This window comes from Giraffa tippelskirchi, chromosome 8, assembly GCF_054371585.1.
Source record: "Giraffa tippelskirchi isolate mGirTip1 chromosome 8, T2T-mGirTip1v1.2.pri, whole genome shotgun sequence".
Classification (NCBI taxonomy): Eukaryota; Metazoa; Chordata; class Mammalia; order Artiodactyla; family Giraffidae; genus Giraffa; species Giraffa tippelskirchi.
Window position 1 is genome coordinate 133147649 of NC_137282.1, and position 12581 is coordinate 133160229.

General features: G+C 54.0%; 1 protein-coding gene across 13 annotated transcripts in view; it reads left to right on the forward strand.

Moving 5' to 3' along the window:
• Nucleotides 1–12581, forward strand: part of CUL9 (cullin 9) — a 34980-nt gene that overhangs the window by 7188 nt on the left and 15211 nt on the right. For 8 of the 13 annotated variants that reach the window (XR_014061850.1, XM_081518782.1, XM_081518787.1 and 5 more), the window contains exons 9-24: nucleotides 2814–3021; nucleotides 4841–5037; nucleotides 5415–5632; nucleotides 6609–6858; nucleotides 6957–7062; nucleotides 7580–7807; nucleotides 8058–8148; nucleotides 8271–8442; nucleotides 9808–9913; nucleotides 10189–10284; nucleotides 10474–10649; nucleotides 10916–11049; nucleotides 11394–11573; nucleotides 11757–11866; nucleotides 11946–12128; nucleotides 12254–12414. Coding sequence is in view for 12 of the 13 variants with exons in the window: in XM_081518782.1 (XP_081374908.1) it covers nucleotides 2814–3021; nucleotides 4841–5037; nucleotides 5415–5632; nucleotides 6609–6858; nucleotides 6957–7062; nucleotides 7580–7807; nucleotides 8058–8148; nucleotides 8271–8442; nucleotides 9808–9913; nucleotides 10189–10284; nucleotides 10474–10649; nucleotides 10916–11049; nucleotides 11394–11573; nucleotides 11757–11866; nucleotides 11946–12128; nucleotides 12254–12414 (2616 nt within the window). In the remaining variant the exon portion in view is untranslated. The remainder of the gene's footprint in view (nucleotides 1–2813; nucleotides 3022–4840; nucleotides 5038–5414; nucleotides 5633–6608; nucleotides 6859–6956; nucleotides 7063–7579; nucleotides 7808–8057; nucleotides 8149–8270; nucleotides 8443–9807; nucleotides 9914–10188; nucleotides 10285–10473; nucleotides 10650–10915; nucleotides 11050–11393; nucleotides 11574–11756; nucleotides 11867–11945; nucleotides 12129–12253; nucleotides 12415–12581) is intronic. The other 5 variants (XM_081518784.1, XM_081518790.1, XM_081518791.1 and 2 more) reach the window with 1 other exon arrangement.

Here is a 12581-nt window from a genome sequence, read left to right on the forward strand (position 1 = left end):
AGTTACAAAAGGTACACCACTGCATTCTTATTTTAAAAAATCCAGAGAATGACAAGTCAAAGTCCCATTTTACTGCTGTTGTCACACATCCCAGCACATATCCTTCAGACGTTCTAGAGGTTTATATTACTGTGTTTTCTGCGTTTGGGTTTTAGTATATGGGATCATACTCTGCCTGTTTCTGCAGCTTTCTGCCTGCATGCAGTGTGTCTGCATGCAGTATGTCCGTCCACGTGGTGCTGCCTCGTTCTCACTGCTGCCTTGGACTCTGCAATATGATTATATCCAAATTCAAATGTAGCCTTATTTTGTAAAATTTTATTTTGTTGAAGCATACAGTTGATTTACAATGTTATGTGAATTTCTGCTGTACAGCATAGTGATTCAGTTGTATATTCTTTTTCATTATCGTTTATTAGAGGATACTGAATATGGTTCCCTGTGCTATACAGCAGGACTCTGTTGTTTATCCATCCTATATATAATAGCTTGCAGCTGCTACTCCCAAACTCCCTGTCCATCCCTCTCCCACCCTCCTCCCCCACTTGGCAACTACAAGCCTGTTCTCTCACATACAGTGTTCTAAGGGATCTATTTTTCCTCACATTTGCCAGCACTGGCTATTATCATTTTCAAAAATATATCAGATTGACAAATTTTAAAGTGATTGGTATCTTTTTGTCTTTAATTTCTTGAGAAGTTAGGCATATTTGCGTGAGCTTCTTGTATTTCTTCTCCTATAAATATTCTTATCCTTTGCCCATTTTCTTACTGGGTCTTTGTCTTTTTTTTTAATTGATTTACAGACATTCTGAATATTAATTCATTACTTCTGTTCCAAATATTGTCTCTTCTATAATCATATTTACTTTATTTTCTGAATATAAAGTAATATATATGATCCCTATAAGAAAATGAAAATTATGAGAATAACAATCATCTGAAAAGCCTTTATGCAGAGATAGTCACTGTTAACATTTCAGTAAACATCCTTACATATTTCTTTGTTTTTTTCATGTGCATCACCTCTGTGTATTAACTTGTTTACAGTAAATTGGGGCTCCAGAGAGGGGGATATATTTTTAAAACATGTTTGATTCACATTGTAGTGATCGTAAGGCCCACGAGAGAAGACAGAAAGCAGCTCTACAATGGGAGGGACCATTAGTGCTCTGGCCGCTGGTCCCCATCGGTACTTGGTGGGTTAGGGCTCTGTGGGCCCCAGGATCCCTGCACCTCCAGGCCTTGAAACCCCAGAACAAATCCCTGTTGTCTAACACAAAAGACAAGAAAAAACACAGAACCTTCTCAGTGCTTTTATTTGCCTTAGTTCTCAGGATTTGTCTTTTTGTCCTCCTTACCTTCCTAGTTCCCAGACCAACTTCACCATCTCTGCCCCAGGGGAGAAAAATGTCAGTCCAGCTTTTTTCCTCTTGTGATGCTCATTGTGACCCTGGGATTCTGCAGACGCTGCTTCCTTCCCTTCAGATCTGCGTTTTCACCTGACCCTTTCTCTAGCTTGGGTGCCCAGGGTCTTAACTTGGTGGCTAGTATCTTTTATTATGCTAAACTTTTAGATTTTCATGCTGCTATCTTTTTCAGTGTTTTTTTTAATGGCTCCTAGGTTTGAAGAGGGTCTATTCCATTCTAGGACTATAAAAATATTTCCTATACTTCCTAAAAATATCTGTGACTTTACTTTTCACATATATTTTAAAATCTGTTTGCAGTCTATTTTTGCAAGTGGAGTGAAGCAGAGCTCCAGCCTTCCTTTTTTCAGATGGATAGCCACATGTCTCTGCCTCACGTTTTGCATGGTCCTTGCTGTCCTCACTGCCTGAGATGCTGCCCTTCTCTCTTTTCTAATCTGTTCATCTGTTTGGCTACCCTGTATTTCCAGAGTTTTAGTTATTATAAGTTTTTATTTTGATAAGTAGTAGGCAAGACTACAGTTTTTTCTTTCCAGCCAGTCCTTGATTAATCTTGCCTATTTTATTTTCTCTTTCTGTGCCTAAATCTGTCTTTTTTTTTCCTCTTGATTTTAGTTATATTTTACATCAAGATGCATCATCTGGTGTGCAACAGTAATGAAATAGCTTATTCATAATAGAAACAAAAATATTTCAATACAAAGTCTTTGTCAGCATAAGGCTGAGGGCAAGAGTATCCTGCAGGCTACCATACTCTCATGCACTTGTCAGCTTGAAACATTTTTCTCTTTATTAAGGGCATTTTATTTATTTATTTTGGCTGTGCTGGGTCTTGGTTGCTGTGTGGACTTTTGTCTATGGTGAGCAGGTACTGCTCTCTAGTTGTGCATGGGATTCTTGTTGTGGTGGCTTCTCTTTGTGGAGCACAGGTTTTGGGGTGCACAGGCTTCAGTAGTTGCAGTTCCCAGGCTCTAGACCATGGGTTCAATAGTTGTGACTCACAGGCTTAGTTGCTCTATGACCTGTGGGATCTTCCCAGATCAGGGATCTAACCCGTGTCTCTTGCTGTTGGCAGGTGGATTCTTTACTACCGAGCCACCAGGGAAGCCCTTGTGGGCATTTTGATTTAACATTATGGTGAATTTATAGATTTATTTGAAAAGATGAGCCAGAGCTCATCACCCTTTTGCTATATTGCCTACTCGATGAGAAGAGCCTGAGACAGACAGACTGCAGAGGAGCGGGCAGCAGGAGGGAGCCTGAGGTGGGGCGGGTAGGATGGAGGGGGTGAGGGGGGATGGACTGCATCTTCGTGGACAGGCTTGGACAGGCAGTCAGGCGAGACTCTTGGGATGGGAAACCCTGACATCTCTTCTCTCTCAGAGAGAAGCTGGTGAAGACGCTGGTGGAGCTGCTGACCAACCAGGTGGGAGAGAAGATGGTGGTGGTGCTGGCTCTGCGCCTTCTTTACCTGCTCATGACCAAGCACGAGTGGCGCCCACTCTTTGCCAGGGAGGGCGGCATCTATGCTGTGCTGGTCTGCATGCAAGAATATAAGACTTCCGTCTTGGTGCAGCAGGCGGGGCTGGCGGTGAGTGGACTGGGCCTGGTGGTAGAGAGATGACCGGGGTGGGCAGGTCAGGGGTGGGCTCTGCTGGTCTTGAGGAGGTTCTCTGGTGATTCAGACAAGGAGGAAACGTTGGGATGGAGGAGATCCAGCTGGACAGTCCAGGAGACAAAACGCCTCTGTGGAGGCAAGGAGAAAGGTGTTTCTGAGAACGACTCCCAGGTTTAAAGTTGAGCAGCAGGGGTGGATGGAGTGGTCATTCACTAGTGGGGAACTCTGAAAGAGGAAGAGATGTGCAGAGAAAGTCAGGTTGGATTTTTAGATATGTTGACTTTTCCAGGGCTTTTTGTTAACAACCTAGTGTCTGATTAAAGACAAAATTTTTCGATGTGACCGAGTAATTTTTAGCCATTTTATCTGAGTGGTCCCGGAACACAGAAAATACCTCCTCACCAGATGTGGGTAAAGCCAAGCCAGCACTGCATTGCCTTGCCAACCCCGGGCCCAGGGAGTGGGGAGAGGAGGCCCTCGTTTGGGGAGGAAGATTCGGCTTTCTGAGTGCTGCAGACAGAGGAGCGGGCTAGGGGGGAGGCCTGGGCAGTGTGTGCTCCGTTTAACCTGAGGCTCCCTGAGGGGACAGGCAGGCCTTGTCCAGAGCAGTTCTGAGCGTGGATGCCAGCAGTCCAGTGGACTGGAGCGCGGGTGCTCTTGGGGCAGTCTGTGCCTGGGGGAGGCGGGCAGGCTCTTCCTTTATGGGGCCAGCCTGCTGCTGCTTCTCCCCAGAGCAGCCAAGCATTCCTAGTCCAGGCCAGGTCTGCTCAAAGAATTCCCTGATCCTTTCAAAGTGCATGACCAAATGCTTCTAAACTCAAACTCTTGCCCTATAACAGAATTGCATCATTTTGTCTATAACTTAAGGTGTCCAGAATTCAGCTTGGAGTGGGGAGGGTAATGTAGCCAAAGGGAGAAAACTTCATTATGAGGTAGCATTTGCTTGATGGGTCCAACCCTCACCAGGGGATCGTCCTGAGGAGTAAGTTCTCTTTTCCTCCATCTCGATGAGGTTTCCTCTCCAGAGTCAGCCCTTTCACCAGCCAAGACCTTCTCCACGCTGATGGTTCAGTGTTCATCCTAATTTCAGTTTCTCTGGCAACCAGCCAACATGTTTGCACATTCCAAGTATTTTTTCCTGTAATTCCAGCCACTCTGCCTGTGAGGCAACCCAAGTAGCCTCGTCCAGGCGGGCTGGATATTGGCTTTGGAAGCCTGGGGACGGGGGTGGAAGTGATGGCATACAGGTGGTAGCAGCAGCGGGGGAGAGGCCGAGGTTGAGTGGGGTGCAGAGTTTGAGGAGAAGGGGGACTCAGAGCTTCCGTGTTTGGGGGCAGGCATTAGAGGAGCTCCAGAGAGGTAGGATGACTAGGAGGACAAGAAGTTACAAAACTCGAGGGAGAGGTTTTTCAAAGGGAGGAGTGGCCGAGTGAGATGGAAGACGGCTTCAGGGAAAGTCTTGAATAAACGTTGAGGTTGTGAAAGGGCTCTGTCCGGAGGGGACGCTGCGGACAGGTGGCCACCCACCCCTGCACTCAGTGAACCTAGGTGCTGGCACAGAGAAGCTGCGAGCTCATGTTATCCTGGAGCCTTGGGTTTTCTGGTTGGCTTTCTTTTCTTTTCTTCCTTTTTTTTCAAGCCTTTGATGTCCCATCACTGCCTCTTTCATTTCTATTTGCAAACAGCTCAGCTGCCCCAGAGTTTGAGGTCTATAATGCAGCCCGGCTCTCTCCCCTCTTCTGCACAGAGGCTATGCCCACTCCTGACTCTTATCTCCATACCTCCCACGCAGGCGCTGAAGATGCTGGCCATTGCCAGCTCCTCGGAGATCCCCACGTTTGTCACTGGCCAAGATTCCGTCCACCCTATGTTTGATGCCCAGATGACCAGGGAGATCTTCGCCAGCATCGACTCGGCCACCCGCCCAGACTCCGAGAGCCTGCTCCTCACTGTCCCTGCTGCTGTGATCCTAATGCTGAACACAGAGGGGTCAGGACCTCCCCTCCCGAATGCCAGACTCCTGTTAAGCCCCATGCCCTGCCACTCCCCTGCCCTGGGCTCGTGTGCTCCGCAGAAGCTCCCTTCCCACTGTCGTCTCTGGATGAAACGCCCTGGCCCTCTCGGGGTGGCACTAGAAGAGAGGCCAAGTGGTTGAGGGTAGGGAGGTTCCAGAGATCAGAGACCCCTGTCCTTCTTTCCTAGGGTTGGGAGGAGTGACCTGAGGTCAAAAGGCCAGGTGTCTGGCCTCAGAGGGACCCCTGAACCCCTCTGTCCCCAGCCGCAGGGCTCCTCCCTCTGTGCCACCTCCCTACTTCATCACATTCATTCTCTTTCAATTTCTTCCTGGGACACCTTCCTCCTCCCAGGTGCTCCTCCGCGGTGAGAAATGGCCTCCTCCTGCTCAACCTGCTTTTGTGCAACCACCACACACTGGGAGACCAGATCATCACCCGCGAGCTGAGAGACACCTTGTTTAGACACTCGGGCATAGCACCAGGGACAGAACCCATGCCCACCACCCGCACCATCCTCATGATGCTTCTCAATCGTTACTCGGAGCCGCCTGGCAGCCCCGAGCACGCAGGTACCGTCATGGAGGTAGTGGGTATGCTGAGGAGCTGGTCCCTGCCCGTGGCCAAGAGGGCTCAGGTTTACATCCTAGTTCCTTGCTGAAAAGACACAATGACCCTTCAGGAAATGAATGAGGGCTTTCATGCTCAAGTTAGGTCTCAAGTAGGACTTCCTGACCAGGAGGAGAGGGGACGTTTAGGATAGGTGCAGGGAGATTGGTCTTCTCTGTATGGCTTTAAACATAAAAGGGCTCCCATCTGTCTGGGCTGGGTGCGGTCCACTCTTCCTGGTAACTGCAAGGTTGGTTGAAACAACTTCTAGAGAGGCCTTCTGTAGAGGAATTGTAACTTATGGTACAGAAGTTTGTGACTTAGAATGTGAAATATTGATACTATAGGGAAGAAACGCTCTGTATTCAACGAACAAGTGAAACCTGGAAGTATGGGAGAGGCAAATCAAAATAGGCATTGTGTCTTCTAGTCTGTACCTCTGAAGTCACCGTGCTCGGTAGTATAGGGGACGTGACTGTGACAGCTAGCATGTGTTGGCTTGTGTAGCAGCACAGCTCACATTTAGTGATCAAAGAGAGTAGTGGGACGGCGTGAACTAGAACTGTGCTGTTTAACTTGACAGCATTTGCCCTACTGATTTTTTTTTTTTCGGATACAGCTAGATTTATATTCAGTCTACCGACTCAATGGACATGAGTTTGAGCAAACTCTGGGAGTTGGTGAAGGACAGGGAAGCCTGGCAGACTGCAGTCCATGGGGTCGCAAAGAGTAGGATGTGACTTAGTGACTGAACGACAACAGAGATAAATATTTGGGGCCAGATAAAGAAGTCTGCCATTGTCGAGTAGAAACAGTAGATGTCCTCACAACGGGGGGGCAAAGTTTGGGGGTGGTTTTCTGCATCTGCGCATCTCAGTCTGACCAGCTCGTGTGACTCTCCTTCATCCCTGTTTTTTTCCCTCCCGTGCGTCTGGGCAGCAGTGCCGGAGACCCCCAGCACCCAGGGCCAGGAGGGGTCCTCTGAGCTGCTGATCCGATCCCTGGTGGGGGGCCCGTCTGCAGAACTCCTCCTGGACTTGGAGCGCGTGTTGTGCCGAGAGGGTGGCCCAGGGGGCGCTGTGAGGCCGCTCCTCAAGCGCCTCCAGCAGGAGAGCCAGCCCTTCCTCCTGTTTCTATGGACTCTGGATGCCCCCGGGCCCAATAAAACCCTGCTGCTGACGGCGCTGAGGTGAGAGGCTGGGCTGGGGTGGGGTGGGGGGCGCCCGTGTGTTGGAGGCGAGGGCAGCTGGCCGAAGTGGGGCTTCACTTGTTGCCACCCCTCGCCAGGGTCATGACCCAGCTGCTGGATCACACTGAGGCCATGGTCCTCCCCTGGCATGAGGTCTTGGAGCCTTGCCTCAACTGTCTGAGTGGCCCCGGCAGTGACTCTGAGGTACCCGAGCCCTGGCCATGATGGGCAGGCCAAGGCAGCCTGGGGGCACCAGCTGCCTGGTGAGGCCCCAGGGGGGCACAGCACAGCCTGCCTGGATGGGCCGGAACACTGGGAGGGAGTGGAGGAAGGAGGCCAGTGTCATCTGAGGGTCCCCAGAACCAAGGCCTTCTTGCTGTGCCTGAATTTTAGATTCTGGGTTTGGGAGAAGCCCACATTCCCCAGTCCATGCAGTCCTTGCTCTCCGCCATCGGGGTGGGGGTGTGTGCCCCATGGGGCAAGGCTCAGGCACTGAGGCTGGTGCTCGAGATAGGCTGGTCCTGGCAGAAGGAAGCCTGGGGAGCTGTGTCCGAGCTTTGCCCCTCACCCCCGGGTCCTCACCCCAGCATTCTGTGCCAGCCTGTCTTTGGTACTCTGTTCTCAAGTTCTCCGAAATCTCAGCCACTGCACCCCCACATCTAAGGCCACCCCTCAGCCTGCCCTTTGCGTCCCTGTGTTAATCTTGGTGTCTCTGGGCCAGATCGTTCAGGAGCTGCTGTGCTTCCTGTATCGCCTGGCCTCCACGCACAAGGACTATGCAGTGGTGCTCTGCTGCCTGGGAGCCAAAGACGCCCTCACCAAGGTCCTGGAGAAGCACTCGGCTCAGCTGCTGCTGGCCTGTGAGCTGCGGGACCTGGTGACAGAATGTGAGAAGCACGCCCAGCTCTACAGTAACCTCACCTCCAGCATCCTGGCGGGCTGCATTCAGGTGAGGAGCATGCAGGTCCAGGCTGAGGGAGGCGGGAGGTGAGGGAAGGGGCCTCACGATGTCCCTCTTTGGCACAAGTGGTGGCGGATCTAGGGCCCTTGTTCCCCAGCCCTTACCCTACATGGTTCTGTTCTGCCAGAATTCTGGAGAAAGGGGCTGAGCTCTCTGTCGCCCCTTGACTCTTTCTCCACCTGTGTGTCCGTGTCCCTGCCCCCTGCCTGCACCCTTTCTCTCCGTGTCCCGGCTGCAGATGGTGCTGGGCCAGATTGAAGACCACAGACGAACCCACCGCCCCATCAACATCCCCTTCTTCGACGTGTTCCTCAGGCATCTCTGCCAGGGTTCGTGCCCCCATCTGCTTCCTCCTGCGGCCACCCCAGCCTCTGCTCCCCCTTCCCTTCCTGCTCCCTCGTCCCCTTCCTGTCTTCTCTCTCAACTAACCAGGCTTCCTGCGGGCCCGCAGGCTCCAGTGTGGAGGTGAAGGAGGACAAGTGCTGGGAGAAGGTGGAGGTGTCGTCCAACTCGCACCGGGCCAGCAAGCTGACGGACCGCAACCCCAAGACCTACTGGGAGTCCAACGGCAGCACCGGCTCCCACTTCATCACCCTCCACATGCACCGCGGTGTTCTTGTGAGGTGTGAGCACGCCCGTGTCCACGTCTCCATGCACACGAATATTCTGATACGCCCCAGTACATGTCCTCAAAGAATTACCTACATACACACAATGCCGACTTACACCCTGTGCCTGAGGGACCTCACACCGTTTTGTGAAGTGAACAGACACACACGTGTCAGCCTGATCTCCCTGAGCACAGTGTAGACCTCCCCTCTCTCCCTGAGCCTGCTCCCTCCACCAGACACACGTCACCACCCTGTGCTTTGAGTGAGGTAGAGCAGTAGCTCGCCCACTCCCCGTGTGGGCGTTGGTTTGTTGTGCTCTGTGCCAGGTACCCTGCGAGGGCCCAGAGCCTCGCCAACAGCGAGATAAGGGGCCTGTCTGGGGGGATCTGACATTCTTACTGGGGAGCCAGGCTGGAAAATCAGCAAGAGAGAGTAAGAAAAAAGTGATAATTGACAGGTGCACTGGATCCTGATGCCAACTGAGATCTCAGAGGAGGCTGCAAACAGAGGGGCTGAATGGGTTAAGTTTGTGGTAGAAATTGGCTGGGTAGAGAGAGGCCAGTGGATACAGGGACAGCATCTGTGCAGAATGGAAGCAAGAAACAATGATGTACTGGGGGGAACTTGAAGTAATTGTGCTTGGCTGGGATGAAGGGTCTGTGTAGTGAAGTGGCAGGAGAGGAAGCTGGAAAGGGAGGCAGAATTGGTTGAGTTTTATTCTGAAATTTGAGGAGCCACTGAAGGATTTTAAGAGGGGAAGAGACGAAAGTAGGTTTTTTAATTTAGAGAACTCTGGGAATTATGTGAATTTGCCTGGCAGGCCGAGACAGAGTTGGAAGGTTTACTGAGTGATGAATGTTCAGTGAGGCGGCGGGAACGGGACTAGACAGAGAGGAGGTGGTGGACGAGGAGAGCTTGAGAGGTGGTCTGTGGTACCTGCCGCTGGCTGGATGGGGGGAACCACGAGGGAGACGTCACGTGTCCTAGTTAGCTGGATGGGTGCCAGTTCTCTTTCCCAGGAGAGAAGTGGGAAGAGGAGCAGGTTTCTGCGGACAGATGACCGATCCGTGTGGGCACGTGGACCTGGAGGTGCCTGTGGGCGCGGCACAGACCTGTCTGTTGGATGTGCGGCATGCAAGCTCAGGAGAACGGTCTAGGGTAGAGACGTGAATTTGGAGTCCTTCGGGTGTTAACTTTCAGCTGAAACCATGGGTTTAAGTGAAATCGCTTTGGGGGAAGGTAAAGGGAAGAGCAGGGAGCCTGGGGAAGACCAACGCTTAAGCAGAGGACAGGAATCTGAAGAGGATGTGGTGGGCGGAAGTCGTTTTGCACCGAGATCAGGGCCCTGGTTCTGACTGAGTCCTTCTCCTCTTCCAGGCAGCTGACTCTGCTGGTGTCCAGCGAGGACTCGAGTTACATGCCGGCCCGGGTGGTGGTGTTTGGGGGTGACAGCACCAGCTGCATCAACACGGAGCTCAATACGGTGGGGACCCCGTGCCCGCTGCCCCTTACTCTCCATCCTTCTGTTGGTCCCCGGGACCTAATCGGGTGGACCCAGTGCCTGTGGAGCTCCCACATCCCTTCCTCCCGGGCAGGCACTGCTTTGTAAGCCACGAGAGTAGAATCAGGGCTGTGGAGGTGCGTAGATCCACAGGCGCGGGATGGGAGAGGTGAGGGGCGACACCGTCACAAACTTGGGTGCTGTCAACAGTCTCCCGGCTCCACTCCCGTCTCTACCTCTCCTCCCCGCCCTGCCAGGTGAATGTGGCGCCCTCCGCCAGCCGGGTGGTCCTCCTGGAGAACCTGAGCCGCGTCTGGCCCGTCATCCAGATCCGCATAAAGCGCTGCCAGCAGGTGGGGCTGGGGGACTGGGGGGCACAGGGTCCAGGAGGAAGCAGCTGGTTCTCCAGTGTTCGGGGGCCAGGCTTAGATGAAGGGTCCTCCTCGGTCTGCTTGCCGTGTGTGGCCCAGAAGCCTGCTGAGTTCCAGAGAGGCGGGAGTGCCTCCAGGGAGCCGAGGGGGTGAGAACTGTGCCCCTTGCAGGGCGGCATCGACACCCGGGTTCGGGGTGTGGAGGTCCTCGGGCCCAAGCCCACTTTCTGGCCACTGTTCCGAGAGCAGCTGTGTCGCCGTACGTGTCTCTTCTACACCATTCGGGCCCAAGCCTGGAGCCGGGACATCGCGGAGGACCGCAAGCGCCTCCTCCAGCTCTGGCCCAGGTAGGTGGGCAGGGAGCTGGGGGATGGCTAAGGGATAGGGTGCAGCCAAAGAGATATGGTTAGTCGGGGGTGGGGTGGTGCGGGGGAGCGGAGTCTGAAAGATCAAGCAGCAGATCTGAAGGAGGAAACAGCAGATGCCAGAAGTGTGTGGTGGTCGGGGAGCAGGGTGAAGGATCAGCTCATCTCAGGGTGATAGAGAGTTGAGCGCAGGTGGGTGGAGGCCTGGGGAAGTCTTTAATCCTTGATCAGACACTCTTTGTCCCCAGACTGAACAGGGTTTTGCGTCACGAGCAGAATTTTGCAGATCGCTTCCTCCCTGACGAAGAGGCCGCCCAGGCACTGGGCAAGACCTGCTGGGAGGCCCTGGTCAGCCCCCTGGTGCAGAACATCACCTGCCCCGGTAACCGCCCCCACCCCGGCCCCACTAACCCGCTCCTTGTAATTATCCCCAGGGCTGACCTGAGTTAATTCTCTTGGTTCCTGTCTCTATCCCCAAAGGCCTGTCACTTCAGTGTCCTCTCCTCCCTGCCCCAGGGACTGTTCCCTGGGGCTCTGGTGTTTGAATCCTCCCCACCCCCACCCTGTCCCCACGTCCCCAGACTCCAGCGGAAACAGACCTTGGTGAGGGGAGGACTAGGGCCCTGCCACCCCCAGATCCTTTTTGTGCAGTCGCTTCTCCTCTCTCCTTCTCCTGGGTTCTCCGTTCCATCCCCCACGGAGGCCTGTTCCTGACCTGTCTTGTAGATGCGGAAGGTGTGAGCTCCCTAGGGTGGCTGCTGGATCAGTACTTAGAGCAGAGGGAGGGCTCTCGGAGCCCCAGGAGTCGAGCTGCACCCTTTGCCTCTCGTGTGCGTCGCCTTTGCCACTTGCTGGTGCACGTGGAGCCTCCTCCCGGACCTTCTCCTGAGCCATCCGCCCGGCCCTGTGAGTCCCAGCCGTGGCTGGCTGAATTAAGAATCCAGGCAGCGGTGCTGTCTGGTTCCTATCTTCTGGGTTTTACTCTTCCTTCCTGCTTTGCCATGGGCCTTCCCGGGGCTGAGTTCCCTGGATGCTGGGACTCACCCAGTGGCTGAGACGAGCCTGTTCCTTTGCCCTATGTGTCCACAGCCAGCAAGAGCAGTAAGGGTCGGGCCCAGAGCCCTGGGCCTTCCCCTGTTCTTCCAAGCAGCAGCCTGAGGAACATAACGCAGTGCTGGCTGAGTGTGGTACAGGAGCAGGTAGGCAGGGGGGCGCTGAGGTCAGGGCAGGGCCAGGGCTGCTGGGCGGCCCCTGGGCTGCAATTTCCCATCTCCTCAGGTCAGCACGTTCCTGGCTGCGGCCTGGAGGGCCCCAGACTTCGTGCCCCGCTACTGTAAACTCTACGAGCGCTTGCAGAGGGCAGGCTTGGAGCTCTTCGGGCCCCGGGCGGCCTTCACGCTGGCCCTGCGCAGTGGCTTCTCTGGCGCCTTGCTGCAGCAGTCTTTCCTCACCGCTGCCCACGTGAGTGCTGGGCCCAGCAGCCTCCCAGTCCCCTTCTGCTCTGCCCTTTCACCTCCTTCCACTCCCCACCCCCGAAACTCTGCTCCCTCTTCATGGTTTGCTGCCGCCCTTTCCGTTGCCCCCAGATGAGTGAGCAGTTCGCCCGGCACATTGATCAGCAGATCCAGGGTGGCCTGACGGGTGGAACCCCTGGAGTGGAAGTGCTGGGGCGTCTCCAGTGGCACCTGGAGCCCATCATGGTCCTCTCTGGCCTGGAGCTCGCCACTACTTTTGAGCACTTCTACCAGTGAGTGCGGGTCTGGAGAGGCAGGGTGTGCGAGGCCTAGAGTCTAGGGGTGGGGGGAGACCTGACTCTTAGAGGGAAGACGAGGGAGGAGCAGTGGGGAGGCGAGGTTAAGATGCAGAGATGGCCGCGGCCCTGCGGGAGAGGACGAGGCAGGCTGCAACGGGGGG